Source organism: Oryctolagus cuniculus, chromosome 2 (genome assembly GCF_051225735.1).
Source record: "Oryctolagus cuniculus isolate XC-2025 breed Fujian yellow rabbit chromosome 2, ASM5122573v1, whole genome shotgun sequence".
NCBI classification, from domain to species: domain Eukaryota; kingdom Metazoa; phylum Chordata; class Mammalia; order Lagomorpha; family Leporidae; genus Oryctolagus; species Oryctolagus cuniculus.
Window position 1 is genome coordinate 114,013,177 of NC_142868.1, and position 26,075 is coordinate 114,039,251.

General features: G+C 40.8%; 1 protein-coding gene across 28 annotated transcripts in view; it reads left to right on the forward strand.

The window, feature by feature from the left end:
- REV1 (REV1 DNA directed polymerase) overlaps nucleotides 1-26,075 on the forward strand; it is a 95,018-nt gene that overhangs the window by 29,866 nt on the left and 39,077 nt on the right. For 23 of the 28 annotated variants that reach the window (XR_016229158.1, XR_016229159.1, XR_016229160.1 and 20 more), the window contains 2 exons: nucleotides 10,157-10,325; nucleotides 22,069-22,221. Coding sequence is in view for 20 of the 28 variants with exons in the window: in XM_089325980.1 (XP_089182106.1) it covers nucleotides 10,157-10,325; nucleotides 22,069-22,221 (322 nt within the window). In the remaining 8 variants the exon portion in view is untranslated. Of the gene's footprint in view, nucleotides 1-3,797; nucleotides 3,841-10,156; nucleotides 10,326-10,492; nucleotides 10,529-13,991; nucleotides 14,105-22,068; nucleotides 22,222-26,075 lie in introns of those variants that run through there. The other 5 variants (XM_089325988.1, XM_089325989.1, XM_070068734.2 and 2 more) reach the window with 3 other exon arrangements.

Sequence of the window (26,075 nt, forward strand, 5' to 3'; positions counted from 1 at the left end):
CAAAGCCAGGAGCCACGTGCTTATCCTGGACTCCCAGGGGTTGCAGGGCCCAGTGACTTGGGCCATCCTCCACTGTACTCCCTGGCCACAGCAGAGAGCTGGCCTGGAAGAGGAGCAACCGGGACAGAATCCGGCGCCCCGACCGGGACTAGAACCTGGTGTGCCGGTGCCACAAGGCGGCGCCGGCCTTTCCTTGTCCATTTACAATTAAATTGTTTGGGTTTTTGTTTTTACTGTTAAATTTTAAAAGTTATTTATGTTCCAGGTTCTACTCCTTTGACATTTATATGATTTGCAAATATTTTCTCCCAGCCTGTAGCTTGTCATTCATCCTTTTGACATAGCTTTTGCAGAGCAAAATTTTTAATTTTGACAATATCTAATTTATCTTTTTTTCTATGGATTATACTTTCAAGTCTAAAAACTCAATGCTAGTGCTAAATCCCAGAGATTTTCCCCTAATTTTTTCTTTCAGAAAAATTTGTAGTTTTATGTGTTACATTAAAGTTCATGACCTATTTGGAGACTTTTTTGTTGCTTTGCTTCCCTGCCCCCCCCCCCCCCCCCGCCCAGCCTATGGATGTCTAGTTGCTCTTGCACCATTTGCTCAAAAGGCTATCCTTCTTCCCTTGAATTTATTTTGCATTTTATCAAAAATGAGTTAGATGTATTTGGGTGTATGTGCTTCTGAGTTCTCTGTTCTGTTCCATCGCATGTGTCTGTCTCTGTTGTCTGTAGCAGTTCTTTATGTTGAGTAGAGTGCTTCTGCCCAGTGGATTCTTCTGTTTCAAGATCATTTTAGCTGTTCTAAGACCTATACCTTTCCATATAAATTTTAGAATAAATTCTAAAATTCTGAGGTTCTATTCTGTGTGTTTTGTGAATGCAGAATATCTTGCTGGGATTTTGAAAATAATTACATTAAACCTGTAGGCCACTTTGGAGAGAATTAACATTTTTACTATTGTGTTAGTCTGTGGACCTTCCATCCCATTTTATTCTGTTGTGCTTAATTGAACAGGTATCTTTCCCAAGCTGCTTATGTGTTAGGAAGTAGGGATATGTTTAAAAAGAGGTGATGGTTGATGGAGAATGTGGATTTTTATAACAAATAGGTGATCTCTGGGAATTAAGCATGAATAGAGGAAAATGAGTGGCAATACAGAAGAGAGAAGCAGTTGTCTTTGATGGTATGAAAAAAGACGGTATGAATCCTGCATAAAGGAATTGATTTCGCTAAGTCTTAATTAGGTGTTTTCTGTATCTTAAAGGGTGAAGATGCACTAATCCTAGTCCTAATCTATTTTTCTCCCTTACATTCTCTAATTTTGTTCAGAAAACTTACTCTGTTATTCTAGATTTATCTTGGTACTTTCTCAGTCTTATGTTTGTTCTTTTGCTTCTTTCTGATTAAAACAAACAAAAACTCCCTTTCTCCCTGATTCTGTGTATTGGAATCTTGTTTATCCACTTTAAGCTCCAATATAAAGGGCTGGCATTGCAGCATAGCAGCTAATGCTGTCACCTGTTATGTCAGTCAGCACTCTGAATGAATGCTGGTTTGTGTCCCAGTTGCTGTACCTCTGATCCAGCCCCTTACTAATGTCCCTGGGAAAGCAGCAGAAGATAGTCCAAGGGTTTGGGAGATGCAGATGAAGCTCCTGGCTTTTGTCAGTCCCAGCCCTGGCCGTTATGGCCACTGGGGGAATGAACCAGTGGATGGAAGATATTTCTCTCTCTGTAATACTTTCAAATGAATAAATCTTAAAAAAAAAAAAAAAAAAAAAAAGACCCAATGCAAGTTAGATTTCTTCTGTAAGCCAATCCATCATATTTAAATTTCATAGCATTATTAATGGAAACATTTATTTTCATACCTGAGTTTTATCTCACAGTTTTGGAGTCAGCAAGCCCATTTATGCAATAACCCCTTGCCAGACATGAAGATAATAATGCTTTTAATGCCTTAAACTTGTTGTTGTTCTGTTTTCTTATTCAGATCTTGGTTAAATATTACCACTTTTTGGAGTGACTGGTCTGGCTGCTCTTATCTAAAATAGATGTGTTTTGTCATCTACTTGTTATCTAACCTTTTATCCAGCATCGTTGGTCTTCACTGCATTTATTTCTGCCTAATCTAGTTGTATTTATCTGACCTAGTACATTGCGTCTCCTGGGGAAATATGGATACCACAGAGCACAAAGTTAAGTCTTGGTCATTGCTGTACCCCCAAGATCCTAGAACTGTAGGTGACAAGTTGTAGATGCTCAATAAATAGTAGTTGAGTAAATGAATGAATAGCAGACTTTTGTATTTGCATATCAGAATGTTAATATGTTTTCATTTGTATGTTAATTCTTCAATCTGTGGTTTTTAATAGACCACATTCTAGGTATACTGAATTATAATTATACTCTGGGAGACAGGCCCTGGGTCTGTTTACTTTTGTGAAAGCTTCCCAGCTGAGCCAGCGCTTCAGATTCAATGGACAGTAACTACACCCTTCTGTTGGGTGGGATCAGGATAGTTCATCTGCAAAGAGGTGTTTGAATTATTTTCTGCTTTTTTTCAGTATGTGGATAAAAGACCAAATCTAGGGGCCAGTGTTGTGGCTCAGTGGTGTAAGCCACTGCTGTGGATGCCTTCATCCCATATCAGAGTGCCTGCATCCCTAACAGTGTCTGGTTCAAGTTCTGGCTACTCAGCATCTGATCCACCTTCCTGCTAATGCACAACCTGGGAGCTGCAGATGATGGCTGAAGTGCTTGAGATTTGAATGGAGTTCTTGACTGACTCCTGGCTTTGGCCTGGCCCAGCCCTAGCTATTGAGGACATTTTTGGAGTGGAGTAAATCAACAGATGGAAGATCTCTCTCTCTCTTCCCTCTCACTATTTCACCTTCTCTCTCTGTTATCTGCCCTTCAAAGAAGTAAATCTTAAAAAAAAAAAAAAAAAAAAAAAAAAAAGACGACGACGACGATGACCTAGTCTAATGATTTTTGACACCCTGAGGTTTGTGGAAGGCAGGTAGGTGGGCAAACACCTTGCTGCAGTTAGTAAAATGAAGCAAGGGAATGTACAAATGTAGCAGACTTCCACTTCAAGTGATAGGGATTTGTTTGAAAGTTTGCAGCCTTACACTGATGTTTTCTGAACATGTGAATGTGGTAATTTAGGAGAGGAGTCCATTTAATTTTTTGGAATCATATGTCTTCCAGAAATTATTTTCTGTGGGCATATATTATCTCTTTCCACTTTCTGGACAACTCTGATCTTAAAAGTCAGAGGTGTGGGAATCAAATCCCTCACACAAGAGAGATGCCACTGTATTCATTTGTGCCACCTCCCATACTTTTACCAGCACCCCAAGGGGTATCGCACCAGTAGGTACTCAGAAATTTGTTCTGTAAACTTTTGAAGTGTTCCTTCATTTTTTGTCTGGTGAGTATAAGTGGTTTTTAGTAGATTGTGGTGACTGGTTTGGTAAATGTTAGAAAGTTGTGGTAAGAGAAGTCAAGAGAATGAGCCTGGCTACTGGAGGTAGTCAAGCACAGGTGTCAGAATATAGGGGTGTTCCCTACATCTGTGGTTACAGAGAAGTCTCTCTGGTTTTCTCTGTTTGATCACCAGTAACTGTCCTAAGTTATCTTTTCCAGTTTATAGGATTGTGAAACTAATGAAAGAATGAAGGTTCTGCTACACTGAGACCAAAGGAGATACAGGAGCCTTTGGCTTCTTTCTACTATTTATGTAGTATAGCACAACCAACATTTAATCAAGTTCTTTGGTTTTGCAGACATAAAATGGTGCACATAATGAATATTTTCTCAAAGATCTAGGTAAGAAAGCCTTTGCACAAAATTAAAAATTTTTGTTTATAGGCTTTGTTTTAACCAAATCAACAAATATCTTTATAAGCTGTGCCTTCAAACGTGAAAACAGTCTTTGTATGGTTACTCTAGTATTGTGAGGTAGTGTTTACTGTAGTGGAATTCCACTTGTAAAGCTTTAAATCTAAATGTGGTCTGATTTGTGGTCCTTTGAATGGTATGTGCTTTTTAAAAAGGGTTGTTTTTGGCCAGCGCCGCGGCTCAATAGGCCTGGTTCTAGTCCCGGTTGGGACACCAGATTCTGTCCCGGTTGCCCCTCTTCCAAGCCAGCTCTCAGCTGTGGCCAGGGAGTGCAGTGGAGGATGGCCCAAGTTCTTGGACCCTGCACCCCATGGGATACCAGGAGAAGTACCTGGCTCTTGGCTCTTACCTTCAGATAGGCGCGGTGCGCCAGCCGCAGCGCGATTGGAGGGTGAACCAACGGCAAAAGGAAGACCTTTTTCTCTCTCTCTCACTGTCCACTCTGCCTGTAAAAAAAAGGGGGGGGGGGTTTGAGAAATGTCTCTCTTCTGCTGGTTCACTCCCCAAATTCCCAAAATGTCCAGGGTTGACCCAGGCTGAAGCCAGGAGCTGAGAGCCAGATCCAGGTCTCCCGCATCAGTGACAGGGACCTAATGACTTGGGCCATCACCATTTGTCTCCCGGTGTCTCCATCAGCAGGAAGCTGGAATCCAGAGTGGGACCGGTACTGCAACCCCGGCACTCTGATACAGGATACATGCACCTTAAGCAGAAGCTTAACCTCTGTAAAACACTTGCCCCGACTTTGCGAGTGTTAAGTTATTGTGGTTGGTGTTAGTTAATCCTGAAATTTTAGTTGCATATAGAATGTTCTCAAAGAACATTGAAAAGTTCAACTAACATTAGGAGTGTAATGGTGGAATAAAATTTAAACTTGCATTCAGAAAACACTTCAGAATTTTAGAGTGCCTTCATTTTCATTAGGAACACTGATTATTTTGCACTAAAAATGTTTAAAAAGTGAATTTTTAGAGTTTCAGAAATCCTTTTATTACAGTGGAGCTAGTTCTTTAAACCCACTACTTTGTTTTTGATGATACCATTGGCTTCTGGCCAGTATTTTGCAACAGAATATTTCCCGATTTACATTTTATTTTCCCCCAGTAATCTGTTTCAAAACACAGGTGGGACCAAGACAGTGACAGAGAAAAACAATGATAAGAGCTAAAGCTGACATCTCAGAACCTATTAGGGATTTTCCTCAGTGTTTTCTCACAAAACTTCTATGGTTTCATCTGTTTTACATTTAGGTCTTTGATCCCTTTCTTGTTAATTTTTGTCACTAGTGGAAGAGAAGGTCTAATTTAATTCTTTAAAAAAAAAATCTGTTTACTTGAAAGGTGGAGTTGCAGAAGCAGAGAGAGAGAGAGAGAGCGAGATCTTCCATCTGCTGGTTCACTCCCCAAATGGCCACAATGGGCCGATCCAAAGCCAAGAGCAGGAGCTTTTCTAGGTCTCCCATGTGGGTGCAGGGGTCCAAGGACTTGGCATCTTCTACTGTTTTCACAGGCCATAGCAGAGAGCTGGATCAGAAGTGGAGCAGCTGGGACTTGAACCAGCACCCATATGAGGCGCCAGCACTGCAGGCGGGCAGCTTTAATGGCTATACCACAGCGCTGGACGCCAACTTCATTCTTGTGCAAATCCAGTGAATCCTTTGAATCTTTATTCAGTCCAGCAGATGTGGTTTTTCTTTTTCTTTTCTTTTCTTTTTTTTTTTTTTTTAAGATTTATTTTTTTTGACAGGTAGAGTTACAAATAGAGAGAGAGAAAGGTCTTCCTTTTCCGTTGGTTCACTCCCCAAATGGCCGCCACGGCCGGAACTATGCCGATCCGAAGCCAGGTGCCTCCCCCTGGTGTCCCATGCAGATGCAGGCACCCAAGCACTTGGGCCATCCTCCACTGCCTTTCCAGGCCACAGCAGAGAGCTGGACTGGAAGAGGAGCAACTGGGACTAGAGCCTGGTGCCCATATGGGATGCTGGTGCTGCAGGCGGAGGATTAACCCAGTGAGCCACGGCGCCAGCCCCTGATGTGGTGTTTCAAATGGTGTATTTTCCCACTGCTCTTCATTTCTGACTACTACCATCATAGAATCTACATTGGAACAATGACCATGACATCTTTTGGTCTTCACTTGATGAAAGTGCATCATTTATACCTCTAGTTTCTGTCCTTTTTTTCCTGCTACTCTATGACAGACAAGCACTTTATACAACAGCAGCAGCACCTTTGTAATTGACCTGCACATGAAATCACTTGGCAGTGCTGAATTACAAAATGGCTATCCCCGTGAATGGTTGGGGTGGGTTGTATGTGTGTTGTGTTTTTTTTTTTTTTTTTTTTCTTTTTACTGGATCAGTGTAGACATTAAGGATTCTCACAGAGAACTTTGAACTGAAACTGTACTATTGAATTCCAGTATTGGAAATACCAGTGGTGAGGATTAATGAGATAAGGTATGTAAAATACCTGACTGGAATGGTTCTAAGTTAATGTTGTCTTTCTTCAGTTTTTGAGTAGTTACAGTTCTAAAGCAATTAATAGCAGTTTTATTTTGCTATATGAAAAGGTAGATGTTTCTAATAAAATTGACATAGCTGGTATTAATAGAATGGACATAGGTATCTACAAGTTACAGGAAATAAAAAGATTTTCAGTTTTTATTACTAACATGTATAAAAATGTACCTTTGGAGCTGGCATTGTGGTACAGCCGGTTATGCTGCTGGTGATGCTTGCATCGCAAATGGGTGCTGGTTCCAGTCCCAGCTGCTAAACTTCCAATCAGCTCCCCGCTAATGCACCTAAAGCAGTGAAAGAGGGTCCTTTGGCCTCTGCATCCACATGGGAGAGCCAGATGGAGCTCCTGACTTCTACTTGGCCTAGCCCAGGCCACGTGGCTGTATAGGGAATGAGTCAGTGGATGGAAGACTCTTTCTCTCTCTCTCTCTCTCTGTTTCTCTCTCGGCTTTTCAAATGAATAAATAAATCTTTAAAGAAAATAGTACTTTGCTATTTTGTTTAGCAAACATTTATTGAGAACACTTACTCTATATCAGGATGTGTTTTATATGTTGTATCTTTTTAGAAAACTATTTTCTCCTCCGCCTTGCTGCGCCGGCACACTGGGTTCTAGTCCCGGTCGGGGCGCCAGATTCTGTCCCGGTTGCCCCTCTTCCAGGCCAGCTCTCAGCTGTGGCCAGGGAGTGCAGTGGAGGATGGCCCAGGTGCTTGGGCCCTGCACCCCAGGGGAGACCAGGAGAAGCACCTGGCTCCTGCCATCAGATCAGCGTGGTGCGCAGGCAGCAGCGCGCTGGCCTCGGCGGCCATTGGAGGGTGAACCAACGGCAAAGGAAGACCTTTCTCTCTGTCTCTCTCTCTCTCACTGTCCACTCTGCCTGTCAAAAAAAACCAAAAAACAAAACTATTTTCTTAAATCACAAAATTCTGTGTGACTGCCAAATTACTTTGTTGTCGAGGAGATTTTTCTGAGCATTGCTCATGTATCATACTTCTAACCACTGCTGCCTAACCTCATTGGTGAAGCAGCAATTAAAGAGGTTCGGCACAGCTTTCTTTATGTACATTAGATCTTTGTAAGTGGACAGTTTGGGAGTCATTGTAGGTAGTTTGGGATATGTGCACATCATAGTGGTGTTGAATAACACTGCTTGTGGAAAAGTTTGAAGACCCTCTTTAAATCTTTCTGGTCACAGTTACTGTTAGCATACAGCAGTGCTGGATACAGAACTTCTGTTGTAGAGTATAAAGTAAAATAAATCAGGACTCTGGAAAGCATTGTAAATGTTGGTATATTTTAGCAGATCATCACAGTGTTCTTACTTACTGAAGGGTGGTAGAATTGATCTTGCTATACTAATTCTGATTTTTGTGATGGTGTTTGATATGATGCACTCTCCTTGCAATGGATTTTAAATAATGGTGAGTAGAGAATTTGTTTGGAAGCTGAGTAGATTGATAATATTTTAGGTCTGGAAAGAACCTCAGAGGTCAAGGTTTTTTGCTTCATTTATTTCATCTGACTTCGGTCATTAAAAGCACAAGTAGTAGAAAACTTGTTAATGTTATCTTGGTGATTGTGACAGAACCAAACTAGAACCAAAGACTTCTCTTACACCACATTTTTTTTTTTTTTTTTTAAGATTTTATTTATTTATTTGAGAGGTAGAGTTACAGACTGAGGCAGGGAGAGACAGAAAGGTTTTCCATCCACTGATTCACTTCCCAAATGGTCAGAGCTAGGCTGATCTGGAGCCAGGAGCTTATTCTGGGTCTCCCATGTGAGTGCCGGGGTCCAAGCACTTGCGTCATCTTCCATTGCTTTTCCAGGCCATTAGCAGGGAGCTGGATAGAAGTGGGGCAGCCAGGACTCGAACTGGCACTAATATGGGATGCCGGCACCACAGGCAGAGGCTTAACCTAGTACTCTGCACCACTGACCTTAAGTGCTGAACATTTTACTGGATTTGATGTCCATATTAGTCTGTTTTAATTGAACCTTTTATTTGGTGCTTTCTTCTGTAATAAGGTCAGCTGGATTCTTTTAAAAAGAAAATATGCTATAGATTCCTAATTGGCTAGCTGTTTAATTTCCACAATTTGCAAAATTTGACCTTGAATTCATTGTGATGTTATAGTTTAGTGTTTGTGATCCTTCTCCTGAAAATCTTCCATTTTACATTGAGTTGTTTTACATTGAATTGTTGTGATGTTATAGTTTACATATTGTGATCTGTCATCCCTGAACACCTTTCACTATGAATTTTGAATTTTCTTTAAAAGTATGCTTACCTTATCTGCTGTGGTAACATGTAAGTTACATGTATTAAGTACTTGAAATGTGGCTAGTCTGAATTGAGGTGTACTGTAAATATAAAATAACACTGGATTCTGGAGACTTAATATGAACAAAAGAAAAAATATCTCAATTTTTAAATATTGATTATAGGAAGTATTTTTAATCTATTGACTAAGCAAAATATTACTAAAAGGAATTTCATTTTGTGTTTCACTATTTTTAATGAGGCTACCAGAAAATTAAAAAAATTATGTACATAGCTTGCATTGCCATTTACATTATATTTCTGTTGGACAGTATGTATAATCTGCAAAGTCTTACTAATTCTGTGCTGCAAGAACTTACCAAGAATTAGACAGACTTAGCATATCTATAAAAGAGAGGTTTTAAAAAGTTAATGGACTGTGCAATTTTCTAGATGAATTTCAATTTTTTTTGCATGAAAATAAACATTTATTTCATTTTTTCTACAGATATTTTGAAGTTGTCTCAAATGTGCTGTTTTATTTATTTTTCCTTCTATAGGCTAAAATTCACTTAATTAGACAGTTATCAAAATAAAAAATTTGTTTAAATACTTGAACCTTTGTAGGTTTGGTTTAAGGAAAAGCTGTTGGTGAATAACAGAAGTGGATATATTAGCCTCCTGTGGAAACTTCCCCTGGGTATCACTGTTGCTAGGAGAGGTGTGATTTAGAGTATTCATTATGATGTTAGCTAAAAGAAACAGCAAAGTATTTGAGAATAATTAGCTTAATGTGATACCAGTAATGCAGGTAATAATGTAACTTTAGTGAAGCAGATGTTTCTTTTTATGGGAATGCATAAGCCACAATAATTCTTTGAGATAAAGCAGTTTTATATTAGAGAACTGGACAAGATGAGATATTTCATCCTTTTTAAATATTTTTTAAATAAAAATTAAAATGATTGAATTTCATAGGGGCAAGGTCTGTTAATAAGCCCTACAGTAAATCTGTGAGTAATTTGTTTATCTGAGTCCTCTTGTATTACTCTGAAGGAGTTGAAGAATTAGTTGGAGACTCTGTATAGTGGTCCATAATGGTGCTTACAGTTACTAATCTTTGAAAATGTAAGTTACCAGTGTCCAGGTTCCTTGCTTATGGTCAAAAATAAAAATGTTGTTAGTGCTCAATTCATTACTTAGTCCCTGTTTGCTCTGCTGGACCTCTCACAGTAGTGGGTATTTGGGTGTTGGTTGACTGGGAGCTGTGGGAAGAGGTTATAAGGCAACATGGCTTTATCATCTGTGATTTGCCTCCCCACTGTGTTTTTTGGCAACACAGCCAGAGAGAAAGTAAATGAGTGATTCTTTAAGTTGACCTATTGATGGGATTTTTTTGAGTGTAGGATTTTACTTTTTTACACATAAAATTGAATTTATTGTAATACTAATTTTACAGATCCTTCTGCTGAAGAATTGAGAAAGCTAATGATGTTGCATGGAGGTCAATATCACGTGTATTATTCCAGATCCAAAACAACACACATTATTGCCACAAATCTTCCTAATGCCAAAATTAAAGAATTAAAAGGGGAAAAAGTAATCCGACCTGAATGGATTGTGGAAAGGTAAGTTTAAACTTTGATTAAATTTAATCAGGCTAGCACTTTTTTTAAAAACTAGAATACTTTTTATTATAAATGCTTATCTAACATATTGCTTCTTAATTGACAGGATGAAAAGTGAATAATGTCTAAATAACACCAATATATTCTTTAACCTCACATTGACAATTCAGGTAGCCTAGGATTTGGCATCCTATAAAAATGATGTGAGTATTCTTGCAACTTTGCTATCAGGAGTCAAGGAGGATTACTCAGATAAGCAGAAGGAAGTAATTATGCAAGAGTTTGACCAAACATGTTACTCATTCAGCGAATATGTGCATACTCCTTATGGGCTAGGCAGTGTTGTGTATACCTGGGACACACTAGTGAGCCAAAGATGCCTCCACAGCCTCTTGGAGCTTACATTCTGTTAAGAGAGACCGTGAACTTAATATCCAACCAGATTTTGTCATGTTTTATGTACTGTGTTGCTTTTTTTCCCTTTTCATGTTAGTACATCAGAATAACATGGACCTGGATTGTAGAGTGAGAGCAGTTTTCAGTATTATTAACTATTATTTAATTATGCTTTCTCTGTTTTTGGTTTGGAAATGATAAATTTTAAGTCTATGGTGACCATTCATACTAATTTTCTACGTTTAAATGTGTCATCTGAGTCTTTGGTGATAAAGGAAAACCCAAGAAATTTGTACTTTGAAATCATAGATATACAGTATATGTGAGTGATTGCTAGATTTATAGAAGAAGTGGGCCGGCGCCACGGCTCAGTTGGCTAATCCTTCGCCTAGCGGCACCAGCATACCAGGTTCTAGTCCCGGTCGGAGCGCCGGATTCTGTCCTGGTTGCCCCTCTTCCAGGCCAGCTCTCTGCTGTGGCCAGGGAGTGCAGTGGAGGATTTGCTTGGGCCCTACTTGGGCCCTACACCTGCATGGGAGACCAGGATAAGCACCTGGCTCCTGGCTTCGGATCAGCGCGGTGTGCCGGCCACAGCGGCCATTGGAGGGTGAACCAAGAGCAAAAGGAAGACCTTTTTCTCTCTCTCTCTCTCTCACTCTCTCACTCTCTCACTCTCTCACTCTCTCACTCTCTCACTCACTCACTCTGCCTGTCAAAAAAAAAAAAAAAACTAAAATATTTATAGAAGTGAAGATATTAAATTTATTTTAAAAAATTTTTTTAAAGACAGTTACAGAGAAAGGTAGAGACAGGGAGAGAGGTCTTCCATCCTCTGGTTTACTCCCCAAAGGGCCACAATGGCCGGAGCTCTCTCTCTACCTCTGCCTTGCAAATGAATAAAGATTAAAGATTTATTTATTTATTTATTTGAAAATATTACAGAAGGGAGAAACAGAAATTTCATCTGTTAGTTCACTTCCTACCCAAATGGACATGATGTCTGGAACTGGGCCTATCCGAAGCCAGGAGCTTCTGGGTCTCCTTGGGTGCAGGGACCCATGGATTTGGGCCATCGTCTGCTGGGAACATCAGCAGAGAGCTGGATTTGAAGTGGGGCATCCAGGACTTGAACTGTGTGATGCCAGCTTCGCAGGTAGCGCCACTGCACTAGCCCCTGAATAAATAAATCTTTTTTTTTTTTTTTTTTTTGACAGGCAGATTTAGACAGAGACAGAGAGAAAGGTCTTCCTTCCGTTGGCTCACCCCCCAGATGGCTGCTGTGGCCTGCGCACTGCGCTGATCTGAAACCAGGAGCCAGGTGCTTCCTCCTGGTCTCTCATGCGGGTGCAGGCCCAAGCAGTTGGGCCCTCCTCCCCTTCCTTCCTGGGCCACAGCAGAGAGCTGGACTGGAAGAGGATCAACCGGGACAGAATCTGGCGCCCCAACCGGGACTAGAACCCGGGGTGCCAGCACCGCAGGTGGAGGATTGGCCAAGTGAGCCGCAGCATCGGCCTAAATAAATCTTTAAAAAAAAAAAAGTCCTTTTCCGTACTTCTAATTCTAGCTTTCACTAATTCTTGACACCTTCCATTAACTTTAACAATTTCAATATTGTTCATTTCCTTTTTAAGGTGTTTATAGTCACAAAAATTCAGGGAGAGTCAACATAGTAGTGGAAAAGGCTGTAGTTGGTTTCTGGAGACTACTTGGGTAGACATTCACAATTGGCAACTTCTCATATGTATAACCTGGTATAACTTTGGAAGCTTTATTCAGTCACTTGGAACCTTGTTTCCTCATTCGTTAAAATAGGGTAAGAATGTGTAAGTGCTGTGGTTATATGAGAAGTAGAAGTCACTGAGCAAAGTATTTAGCATTGATGCCTGCCTGCCCTGTGGTAGAGCCATGAAATCTAAGAAGCTACTGTTGTTACTTTATTCTTAAGTGTTAGAAAATACATTCTAGATTTTTTTTAACTTGAAAGGCAGAGTTACAGAGAGAGGGAGAATTTCAAAAGTGCATTACGAATTCCAGAAAGACAGATATATCTTACAGATTAAGTAAGGATTCTGTAAACCTTGAATAGTCAAAGTTGAAGACCTATCCTTACCTTCGTTCTCTTCTGCTTTTTTCTCCCAGCCACTGTCCATTCACTATATGGGATTGAATAGGGTGGCTTTTTGCTGTGCTTCCTTCTAAAAGGCTTGTGAAATGTTCACTATGAGAAGTTAGCATCAGAGGCAAGTCTTTGACACAGCAGTTAAGATGCTTCCTGGGAAGCCCACATCCCTTATGGGAGTGGCTGGATTCGAGTCCCAGGTCCACTTCTAATTCCAGCTTTCTGCTAATGCATACCCTGGGAGGCTCAGCTGCTTGGTTTTCTGCTTTTCTGGGAGACCTGGGTTATCTTCCAGGTTATCTTCATTATAGACCAGTCCTGACTGTTTGGAGGCATTTGGAGAGTGAACCAGCATATGGAAAATCTCTTCATCTGTTTTTCTTTTTTCTTTTTCTTTTTTTATTTTTTTGACAGGCAGAGTGGACAGTGAGAGAGAGAGAGACAGAGATAAAGGTCTTCCTTTACCATTGGTTCACCCTCCAATGGCCGCTGCGGCTGGCGCATTGCGCTGATCCGAAGCCAGGAGCCAGGTGCTTCCTCCTGGTCTCCCATGGGGTGCAGGGCCCAATCACTTGGGCCATCCTCCACTGCACTCCCTGGCCATAGCAGAGAGCTGGCCTGGAAGAGGGGCAACCGGGACAGAATCTGGCATCCTGACCGGGACTAGAACCCGGGGTGCTGGCGCTGCAGGTGGAGGATTAGCCGTGGCGCCAGCCTCTTTGTCTGTTTTCCTCTGTGTCTCTGCCTTTGAAATAAATAAGCAAAAATATTTAAAGAAAATGGGTTTTAGACAGTAACAGAAATGTTTGGCTTATATGTTCTAGCATACAGGGAAACTCATTCTCATATAAAAGACGTTAGCATCGGGACCAGCGCTGTGGCACAGCAGGTTAAGCCCTGCCTGCAATGCCAGCATCCCATATGGGTGCTGGTTCAAGTTGGCTACTCCACTTCTGATCTAGCTCCCTTGCTAGTGAGCCTAGGAAAGCAGCAGAAGGTGGCCCAAGTGCTTGGGCCCCTATCACATGTGGGAGACCCAGATAGAGTTGTTGGTTTTTGGCTGCAGCCTGATCCAGTCTGGATTGTTAGGGTAATTTGGGATGTGAATCAACAAATGGAAAATATCATTCTTTCTCCTTCCTTCTCTGTAGGTCTGCCTTTCAAAGAAATAAGTAAATCATAAAAAAAAAGACATTAAGGTCATTCCACAATTGAGTCCTAGACAATACAATTATTGTGCTATGGCTGGAATTTTGATCTGGAGGTAATAATTGGGCTTTGGAGGGAAGTGGGAAGCTCCATGGACAGCAGGGAGGTAGGGTAAAAGGGCTCTTCTTGGCTAGGACTTGATCTGCTTAGAAAATGGTGTTACAAGCTATTTTCTTTGTACTCATTTTTCTTTATTTCCATGTGCAGTTAGGGATAGAAAATGCAAATGAGGCAGTTTTAAATATCTGAAATGCAATTTAGTAGGTTTTGTATATGTGCTGCCAAAGTGAGCACACAATTTAGTAGGTTTTGTTTTAGTTAGGAATCAGGCTTCATTCTTTGTTTTTAAGTAATGAAAGTGACCTAGGACATCATGTCAATTCATGGGCTGTTGGCTACAGTTTGTATGTGAGAAGGCAAGGCTAGTAAGATAACTGATTTGCCTAAGAACAGGGCAGAGTTTAGAATTCAAGTTTCCTGACTTGACCTGTTATTGATGTGTTGGCCTTTGTAGAAATGGAGTTTGGGTCTATGTCAAAGTATATAAAATAAATGCCAAGTGTCTATTATATCAGTATAGCATGGAATCTTTCTGGTTAGATCACAGTGTATTTTCTCTTAGACTTTAATCCCAATCTTGTTGATCTTTTCTCAGTGGTATTTTAATGAAATTCTATTATACTTTATCTTTTTTTTTTTTTTTAAGATTTATTTATTTATTTGAGAGGCAATTAGACAGAGAGAGAGAAGTCATCCATCTGCTGGTTTATTCCCCAAGTGGCCACAGTGACCGGAGCTGGGCTGATTCAAAGCCAGAAGCTTCTTCTGGGTCTCCCACGTGGGTACAGGAGCCCAAGGACTTGGGCCATCTTCTGCTTTCCTAGGCCATAGCAGAGAGCTGGATCAAAAGTGGAGTAGCCAGGACTCGAACTGGCGTCCATATGGGATGCTGGCACTGCAGATTGTGGCTTTACCTGCTATGCCACAACACTGACCCCTCTGTTATACTTTTAATTCTCAAACTTTTGTTAGCTGTTTAATGGATGATACATGGTATTCTCTTCTATAATTACTTTTTCTGTTTTTATTTGAGCAGTTAAAAAGGAGCTGCCACTTCTGAGTGTATGGAGTGTTGCATATATTAGAACTCCCTGATATCTCTGTACTTGCCATTAAATCTGAATTAGAATGGTAAGATTATAGGGCCCTGACATCTAAAAGGCAGAGGGAGTCCTTTTAATGAGTACTTTGTATATTGGCTTAAGGTAAAATTGCAGTCAGAAGTTAATTTTCATCATAAATACTTAATCTGTATTTAGATTTCATAAAATTTACAGTTGAAAAATAATCACATACCAACATTGTTCCAGATCTTCAAAAACAGTTCTCAGTAACGGATTTGAGAGTCACTTTCTAAGTTCAAATTAATTAAATGTAAAAATGTAGTTTTGGGGCTGGTGCTGTGGCATAGTGGGCTAAGCCTCTGCCTGCTGTGCTGGCGTCTCAAATGGCTGCTGGTTCAAGTTCTGGCTGCTCTTCTTCAGATCCCACACTCTGCTTATGGCCTGGGAAAGCAATGTTAGATGGCCCAAATGCTTAGGCTTTTGCACCCATTTGGGAGATCTGGAAAAAGATCCTGGCTCTGGATTGGCTCAGCTCCAGATGTTGTGACCATTTGGGGAGTGAACCAGTGGATGGTAGATATTTCTCTCAGTCTCTCTTTCTCTCTCGCTCTCTCTCTGTCTCCTTCCCTCCCTCCCTCCCTCTCTCCCTCCCTCTGTCTCTCCTCTCTCTCACAGCCAGACGTAACTCTGCCTCTCAAATCAATAAATAAAACCTTAAAAATAAAAACATTTTCGGGCCGGCACCATGGCTCACTTGGTTAATCCTCTGCCTGTGGCACCAGCATCCCATATGGGTGCCAGGTTCTAGTCCTGGTTGCTCCTCTTCCAGTCCAGCTCTCTGCTGTGGCCCGGGAGGCCAGTGGAGGATGGCCCAAGTGCTTGGGCCCTGCACCCGCATGGAAGATCAGGAGGAAGCACCTGGCTCCTGGCTTCAGATTGGCGCAGCACCAGCTATGGTGGCTGTTTGGTGGGTGAACCAACGGAAGGAAGACCTTTCTCTCTGTCTCTGTCACTAACTCTGTCAAATAAAAATATATTAATTAATTAAAAAAATAAAAACATTAAAAACATTTTATCCATGTCCCTAGTCACATCTTTTTTTTTTTTTGACAGGCAGAGTGGACAGAGAGAGAGACAGAGAGAAAGGTCTTCCTTTGCCGTTGGTTCACCCTCCAATGGCCGCCGCTGCCGGCGTGCTGATCCGATGGCAGGAGCCAGGTACTTCTGGTCTCCCATGGGTGCAGAGCCCAATGACTTGGGCCATCTTCCGCTGCACTCCCGGGCCACGGCAGAGAGCTGGCTTGGAAGAGGGGCAACCGGGACAGAATCCGGCACCCCGACCGGGACTAGAACCTGGTGTGCCGGCGCTGCAAGGCGGAGGAGGATTAGCCTAGTGAGCCGCAGTGCCGGCCCCTAGTAACATCTTAAGTTCTTGGCAGCCACATACAGGTAGCTGTTGTGCTGGACGGAATAGACCTTTGCCATAAGCATACCCTCGGATCAAAGCCTGCTCTGCCGCCCTCTGCTTGTTGTGTGTTACACCCTGTGTCAGAATGTGGGTAGGCACTTTAAGGTGACATCCGTAACTCTTCTTAACTTCTTGAAGCCATTGACCAAAGCCATGGATCTGTAAGCATCTCCTAATGAAACTGGTCAGGATTCATAATTCTTTGCTTTGTCTTCCCACAGATCTTTTTCCTCCTGCTGTTTTCAGTATTACTTATTGTACCCTGGTGAACCACTGTATCATAATCCTAAAGGACGTGATTCCTGAGTTTAGAAGGTCTGGGTTGGATTCCTGGATTACCTGTCTGTTCTTTGTGACCTTGGGCAAACTTATTTACATTTTCTGGTCCTCACATTCCTTCTCAGCAAAATAGGAATGCTAGTAGTACTTAGTCGCACGCTGTAATGGGGATTAAAAGTGATACAGCCTGTAAAGTGCTTCATTTATATGACAGTTTAACATTGTGTCAGAGGTTTGCACAAATTACCAAAAAAAAATGAAAAAGCAAATGTTACTGATTTGTTTACCACTCAGTTCTTTTAAGATGAAAGGCTGTGTCATTGTCTACTTGTTAAGTCAACATTGTCTAGCAGTGTGCTGTGTAAACCATCAATAAATACTGAGTTTAAATTCATATTGCATGCCATCATTTAGATTCATGCTTCTTTCTGCTTCCGTTCTTGTGTGTTTTATCTCCATTTTTTCTCTTTATTTGCTTCAACCTTTTGTCTTCTGTGTTTCAGCAGTCATAAAAGTCCCAACAGATAGGTGAGGAAAATAAAATTTAAAAACCCTCTGTATTAGGCAAAGCAGTCACTGAATACAAATGAAATTTAATTTAGACCTACATTGAAATAGGGATGGTTGGTGTATCACTGTAACTCCTGGAAATGTATTCATAGCTTTGACTTCTCCCCAGCAACTCTGGGTGGGTCACTGTGGCAATCCTGTGTATAATCGCTCTCCCAGGGTCTGGCGTAGGTATCAGGAAGTTCTGTCTTCATGCTGATTCTTTGAATAAAAAACTTCAGATTCCATCACGGTGACTGCCATTACCTGATGAATCACCTCAGCCAGCAGCACTTTGTGCTGGAGACCGGCCTCACAGAAAAGTGCAGAGTGTAGGACCTGGGGAACCATAAGTTGGGGACTGGACTTTCCTCCTGTTCTGATTTTGGAAACAGAGTTCCATCTGGGTGTTCTCTGGCTCTGCTTTGAACAGCTGCTTCCCCAACAACTCTGAACAACCCCCTTCTTTGCCTTATTCCTTAAACTAGGTTTTTACAGTTAATGCTGTGGTTAATGGTTTCCAAAAAATGGTATCTGTAAACATCTGAATGTACACACTTTTGCCTAACTATTGAGAAATCTGAAGTACATAATGCAAAGCCTGGGTGTACATGCCCATAGAAAGTAGCTCTTAAGGAATCATCTATGACCGAGTGACGAATGCAAAGGGAATGAAGCCTTTTTTCTCTCTGGGCAGAGTTTTGGACCAGCCTTTCTAACAGATTTCTTTGGAATGTAGGTGTTCACTATTGAATACACCATTCAAAGTCTTGTTTGTTTTTAATTTGTGTACCATAGCAGTTTCTTAAAAACCAAATGGTAGACCCTAAATTGAATAGTGCCAAAATGCGAACTCAGTTGTGAAGTATGTGGGAATCATCCAACCCACTTTGAGAGCCTCAGTTGCAGCCTGGGAGAACTCCATGTCACCTTCTAGTCAACATTCTTGAGTACTGCCAGACTGAAAAAGCATCTTTAGATTGTAGTACATTTGTTTGATTATTGCTGAGAATACCTTCCATATTGGCTTCTGCTTTTTTTTTTTTAATTACAAGTGTGCATATTTTGGGGATGCTATTGTGTTGGTTTTGAAATTGAGATTTTGATATATGGTGCTTCCACCCCCTCTTTATTTTGGTAAGAAGAATAAGAGAGAATCCAGGTAACTTTGTGTGTGTTTAGGGAAATTAATGTTAGAAATTATCCCTGAGAGGTTTTTTAAAGGTCTTTTAAAAATATATTTCAGGTAATATTTCTGTTCATGTACAAGTATCTGTAGATAGAAAAATGAATGCACAAGAATAATTAGGAGTTTACAACTTGTATACGGTGTATTAGATTTCAAATGGTAAGAATTTCTTATCCTAATGTTACTGTAGTAAATTGGACTTTAGTTCCTTTTACTGAGTATCCTGAGGATAAATAGTTTGAGACTTGCAGTGTTTAAATTAGTTGTCTGATTTTGTAACAATCTCCATGGGTTTGTTATATAAGCCTAAGAATTCTGCTAGGTCACATTGCTCATTAGGTGGACATGGTCTCACTTCTGATTTTATAACAGTCTCCATGGGTTTACTTACATAAGCCTAAGAATTCTGCTGGGTCACGATGCTCATTAGGTGGATGAGATCGCATACTGTTGTGTGACTGTGCTGACCATAGAGAGCACCTGTAGAGTCTGTATCACTGCAAGCTGGCAGTGGAGTGGGAGAAGTGGCATCATGGGGCACTTTGTCTGCTCTTTGCACTCGGGCTTACCAACATTTCACATCTTCACCCAGTGTCCTGTGTGGGTAAATTATCCATTAGTTACAGCTATCTGTGATGGAAAGGATGGAAAGCTAAGGTTAGGTTTTTACTATTAAGTAAACTTTTCTATTTACTTAATGGAACCTGTACGTGTTGGGGGTTAAAAAGTAGCGATGCAGGGAGCAGCATGTGAGTTGAGGTACATAATAGTGTAAGAAGAGAGATCTGTGGCCAGTGTTGTAGTGTAGCAGATAAAGCTGCCTCCTACAATACCAGCATCCTATATGGGTACAGGTTCAAATCCCAGCTATTCCACTTCCAGTTCAGCTCCCTGTTAATGTATCTGGGATGGCCCAAATATTTGGGGCCATGCACCCATGTGGGAGACCCAGAAGAAGCTCCTGGCTCCAGCTTCAACCTGGCCTAGTCCTGGCTGTTGTAGCCATGTGGGGAATGAACCAGCAGATGGAAGATCTCTCTCTCTCTCTCTCTCTCTTGTGTAACTCTTTCAAATAAATAAATTTAAAAAAGAAAAAGATCCATAGATGGGTAATTGAGACCATCTGTTAAAGGAAGAAAAGTTACTTTGATGAAAGAATAAAGTAAAATAATGAAGGATCTAATTTTGAGGATTTGATTCCAATATTTCAGTGTAATCTGTAATTTTGATAAAACTTTTAGCCTGATAATAAATCCATTTTAGTAAAGTGAAAATTGAAATGTCTTGTGACTAGTGTGTTCTTTATCGTCATAATTCAGTAATTTTAGCCTTTATTTTTAGATAGGATTACTGACTACATATTGCCATAATTACTTAAGGATATAGTCTGTGTCTTTTACAGTTCTGTTATTGGAATATGTCATCAGTGCGTTTTACTGTTTTCACAGCTGTTGACTCAATATTCTCAATTTGTTTTCTGTAATCTAGTTTGTTCAGTTCATTGCTTTAAAAAGTTTTGTGAACATTTAAGAAAATGTTGAACTTCTTGAATTTATGAGACTTTTAAAAAGTAATTTTAGTCTGTTCTTTGCTCTTACTAATTTTTTCCTGAACTTTAGTTATAAAACCCAAATTAGTTTTTTTCATATTTCTTAATATGAAGGTATTCAAGAAGTTAATGGAAATGCAAATATGAAAAAAGTAGACAGGGGCTTGGTGATTTTTGTGCAGCAAAATAAACTTCACTGTGTTGTCCCATGAACTTTGAAGTGCCTGCATATTTAAGGAGTGTGACAACTTTGATTTTAAACCTATCAGTTTGAAATTTTGACCTAACGATTTACTAGACCATTTTTGTTATCAAAATGTTTTTTTAAAAAATGGGTTTTGGCATAAGTATATTGTTTGGTTATTGTAAAATTCGAGGTAAAAATACCTTAAGAGGTGGAATAGTCCTGTAACTCAACTTTCTACCAAGCAAAAATCAGTTAAAGACAGCTTAGGTGCCTGCCTTATGCAGCAGGTTAAGCCACTGCCTATGACCTTGGCATCCCATAGGAGTAATAGTTTGCTTCTAGTCTGCTCCACTTCCTATACAGCAACCTGCACCTGGGAAAGCAGTGGAAGATGGCCCAAGTGTTTGGGCCCTACAGCTGACCTGGGAGACCTGAGACCTGAATGGAGTTCCAGGCTCCTGGCTTAGCCTGGCCTTAGCCCCAGCTATTCTGGCCATCTAGGGGAGTGGGGAGTAAACCAGCTAATGAAAGATCTGTGAAACTGTCTGCCTTTCAAGTAAATAAATAAATCTTAAACAAAAGCTTAATGAAATTAATATTTGTTAATTCTGAAGTACAAAAGGAATTTGTTTAGAAATTTTGGTTAAAGTGCCAGTACCAGAAAATTCCATAGTGTTGGTATTGCCCTGGATTTCAGTGGTTAAACGTTGGGAATAGGATATATGTGGTAGCTTCTATCCTCTGAGAGTTCCTGTCTCTTAGCATTCTTCCCCGCCTTCCTCCAGATTTATCTGTGTTATTTGAAAGGCAGAGTTAGAGAGAGGGAAAGACCTTCTATCTGCTGGTTCATTCCTCAAATGACCACAGTGGGGCTGGGGCTGAGCCAGGCTGAAGCCAGAACACAGGAGCTTCTTCCAGTCTCCCACATGGGTATAGGTGACAAAGTGCTAGAACCATCTTCCACTACTTTCCCATGTGTATTAGCAGGGAGCTGGATTGGAAGTGGAGCAGCCGGAACTTGAACTAATGCCCATATGGGATGATGGTGCTGCAGGTGGTGGTTTAACCCACTATACCACAGCACAGGCCCCTCTTATCATTATAATATACACAATAATAGTATGAATCAGTTATTACTCTAAAGTTGAGATTCTTTATTTTGTCTTGTATTTTTATTTTGTCTTGTATTTTTATTTTACCGTTTTCAAATTGTGGAAATTTAGAATCCTCAATTCAGGTTACCTTCTAGAAAAGCTTATTAACTGACTTGCAATTTGAGAAAGCCTTAATCATTCTGTGTTAACAGAGGGGGAATAGAGATAAGATAAATATTAAAGTCATGAGAAATAAAATACTGACTAGTCCAGCTCTGTGCTTGCTGTTTTTCTCATCCAACTCTTGTTTGGATTTTTTTTTTTTTACCTCTCATGTAAGATTGTTGGCCACTAATTTTTAAAATTACAGATGTATGTCTTTTCATGGGTGAAATGTCTTGTCCTTAAGTGTTAGATAAGATCATATTGTAGTAAGATCGCTGAAATGGAAACAGAAGAAATAAACTAAGAAGACAGGTGATGTATTGTTGGTGAAATCCTATCTTCAAGAACTCTGAGTTTTCATAAAGCTCATATTCACCAGTTATCAAACTAAAATAGTATTGCTATTCTGTTTCAGCATCAAAGCTGGGCGACTCCTGTCCTGCATTCCGTATCAGCTGTACAACAAGCAGTCTGCTGTGCAGAAAAGTCTCACCTTCAGTGCTGCGTGTAAACCTGAGGATCCCCTGCCAGGTCCAAGCAGTATAGCCAAACAATTCAACAACAGGGTGTAAGTTTATCTAGCTTGGGAATACTACATACCTGATGTTTAGCAAAGAAGATAGAGAAAAATACAAGCTGTGGCCTGTAGTAAACTTACTGAAATAATGTAAGGGTGTCTTACCTAAAAACTAGTTTTTTGACAGAAGTTTCATGAAATGTAAACAAAATTTTCCAGTTATACATTAGATTTTGTGTGAAATGAAATGAAATGATTAGTAAATTTTTTTTAGTTTCCTGAATATTATTTCTTCATAAGTAATTTGACATGGAGTGTTACTTTCACAGAAGACTGAACTAACTACATAACCATACTTTGGTTGTATGCCTTGTGTGTAAAGACAAGATGTCAATGTTTCTAGGTTATTTTTGAAAAATCAGAATTTGTATCTATAATTCTAAATATACAAGTATTTTATGTTAATAATAGTTTAGTTGCTGATGCTGAGTTACAGAATTGGGAATGAATGTAAACTTTATTTGATGTGATTTATCTCATTTTTTTAAAATACTGATTTAACCTTTATTCACAATAGTCCTGGGCAAATTGGTTTCATAAGTAATTGGTGTGTTGCCTTAACTTATATATCAGGTATTCATTATCATTAGTCTTCTTACTTATTAAATTGCTTGCTTTGGGAGTTTGATTTTTTTGTTTTCCAAAAGATCAGAAGTTAATTAACATGGGAGGATCCAAAATCACTATGTTCTCTAATTTCTGTGGTTATTTGGTATTTAACTTGTATTCACTTAACAAGCATATTGGAGTGTTTTTCTCATTACCTAAAGCTTTTACTTTTTTAGATAATAGTAAGGTATATAACCTGATATCTGAAAGCTTTTCCATAGAATATATATGAATTCACTTTTTTTCTTACACTAATTAAAGAGACAGTAGATATCTTTTCAAATTCTTCTTTCTGACAATTTTAGAAGAATTTACCTATTAAGTTTTACCTTTTTTTTTTTTTAAGATTTTATATATTTATTTGTGAAGTAGATTTAGAGAGGGGAGACAGAGAGAAGTCTTGCATCCACTGGTTCACTCCCCAAATGGCTGCAATGGCTGGAGCCTGGGCTAGGCCGGGTCGGGCGGGGCCAGTCTGAAGCCAGGAGCCAGAGGCTTCTTCCAGGTCTCCAACATGGGTGCAGGGTCCCAAGCACTTGGGCCATCTTCTGCTGCTTTCCCAGGGCATAGCAGAGAGCTGGATTGGAAGAGGAACAGCCAAGATACAAACCGGCATCTATTTGGGATGCCTGTGCTGCAGGTGGAGGCTTAGCCCACTATACTGCAGTGCTAACCCCATGGTTTACTTCTTGATAGATTTATGCTATTCCCTAATAGTTACTTATCTACCAGTGATATTTCCAGTATAGCTGCTTCACAATTGTCCATTTACCTAGGCTTAGAAACTATAGAAACACAAGAAATATTTATTAACAATATGTTTTCTTGAATATATGTGTTTCTGTTGCATGTGTTACTGTTAAAACCGGTACCCATATGGGATGCTGGCACTGAAGGTGGTGGCTTAACCTGCTATGCCATAGCACTGGCCCCTACTGTTAAGATTTTTTAGAGGGGCCGGCGCTGTGGCGCAGCAGGTTAACACCCTGGCCTGAAGTGCCGGCATCCCATATGGGCGCCGGTTTGAGACCCGGCTGCTCCACTTCCAATCCAGCTCTCCGCTATGGCCTGGGAAAGCCGTAGAAGACGGCCCAAGCCCTTGAGCCTCTGCACCCATGTGGGGGGCCCAGAAGAAGCTCCTGGCTCCTGACTTCAAATCGGCGCAGCTCTGACCGTTGCGGCCAACTGGGGAGTGAACCATCGGATGGAAGACCTCTCTCTCTCTCTCTCTTTTTTTTTGGACAGGCAGAGTGGACAGTGAGAGAGAGAAAGGTCTTCCTTTTGCCATTGGTTCACCCTCCAATGGCCATCGCAGTTGGCGCGCTATGGGGAGCTCATCGTGCTGATCCGGAGCCAGGAGCCAGGTGCCTCTCCTGGTCTCCCATGCGGGTGCAGGGCCCAAGGACTTGGGCCATCCTCCACTGCACTCCCTGGCCACAGTAGAGAGCTGGCCTGGAAGAGGGGCCACCAGGACAGAATCCGGCTCCCCGACCCAGACTAGAACCCAGTGTGCCGGCACCGCGAGGCAGAGGATTAGCCTATTGAGCCGCAGCTCCGGCTCGCTCGCTCTCTGGCTCTCCTCTCTCTGTGTAACTGCCTTGCAAATAAATAAATAAATCTTTAAAAAAAATTTTTTAGAAACATATTTTTACACAGAAAACTGAATGTAAGATTTTTTTAAAATAATTTTTAGTGCTTTTTTTTTGCTATGTTCAATTCATTTTATAAATCTGGGTGTTTTTTTTTTTTTTTTAAAGATTTATTTATTTATTTAAAAGTCAGAGTTACACAGAGAAGGAGATCTGCTGATTCACTCTCCAGTTGTCTTAATAGCCAGAGCTGCGCTGATCTGAAGCCAGGATCTAGGAGCTTCTCAGGTCTTCCCACGTGGGTGTAGGGGCCCAAGGACTTGGGCCATCTTCTACTGCTTTTCCAGGTTATAGCGGAGAGCTGGATCAGAAATGGAGCAGCTAGGACTTGAACTGGCACCCACATGGGATGCCACAGGCTGCGGCTTTACCTACTACGCCACAGTACCAGCCCCTATAAATCTCTTTGAAATGTTCTTAAGAACTTTTGCTTTCTTGATTTCTGTTTATTGCAACGGACAGACTTTATTTGACATGTAACAAATTAGATTTTCTTTCCTTCCTCTATTAATCCTTTCCAGTTTTGTCTTCTATTTTCCCTTTCGCTGGTGTGATCATCTATGTGAATTGGATCTACTCAGAATTGGCTGTTATATTCTGTGAGATGGTTAGCCAGAGCCCAAGCCTACCTAGAAGTGGGTTGGTCATGTTTTGTATCTGACTTGTGTGCCTTTTCTATGTAGTCAGCCTGTCATTACTGATAAACCAAGTTGGTGTTAGAGTGCAAGACTATAGCCAGAACCTGGTAATCCAGTGGTGTTCTGACCTATGCCCTGGCACTGTCATCTGGATTGTAACTGTAAGTGTACTTAAGCTGTGGACATTCTCAATAGAATGCATTATTGCCCTGTAATGCAGGGTTGATTTTGTTGCTTAGATGATTTTATCATGCCAGTTAACTTTGTTGTTACAGAGCATTACCAGCAACATGTAGAGGAGCTGGGATGTGAGTTTAGCCTAAGATTTATTATTTATGAACTTGTCACTGGGAAGCTTGGTTCATACTGCCTTGGATTACCCTGGCATCTTAAATATATTTCTTATAAATAAAATGCCATTTTTTTCTTGTCGATAGTGTAAGTATTCTCATTCTTCTAGGTGTAAATTTTATTGAATTACCCCGAAACATTTACCTGGTTCTTTTTTTTTTTTTTTTTTTTTTTTTTTTTTTTTTTTTTTTTTGACAGGCAGAGTGGACAGTGAGAGAGAGACAGAGAGAGGTCTTCCTTTTGCCGTTGGTTCACCCTCCAATGGCCGCCGCTGCAGCCGGCGCACCGCGCTGATCCGATGGCAGGAGCCAGGAGCCAGGTGCTTTTTCCTGGTCTCCCATAGGGTGCAGGGCCCAAGCACATGGGCCATCCTCCACTGCCTTCCCGGGCCACAGCAGAGAGCTGGCCTGGAAGAGGGGCAACCGGGAAAGAATCCGGTGCCCCGACCGGGACTAGAACCCGGTGTGCTGGTGCCGCTAGGCAGAGGATTAGCCTATTGAGCGGTGGCGCCAGCCCTGGTTCTTATTTTTTAATCTGCTTGTGTAATAGCCCTGTTGATGGGTTAATTGTAATTTTTTTTAAAGATTTATTTTATTTA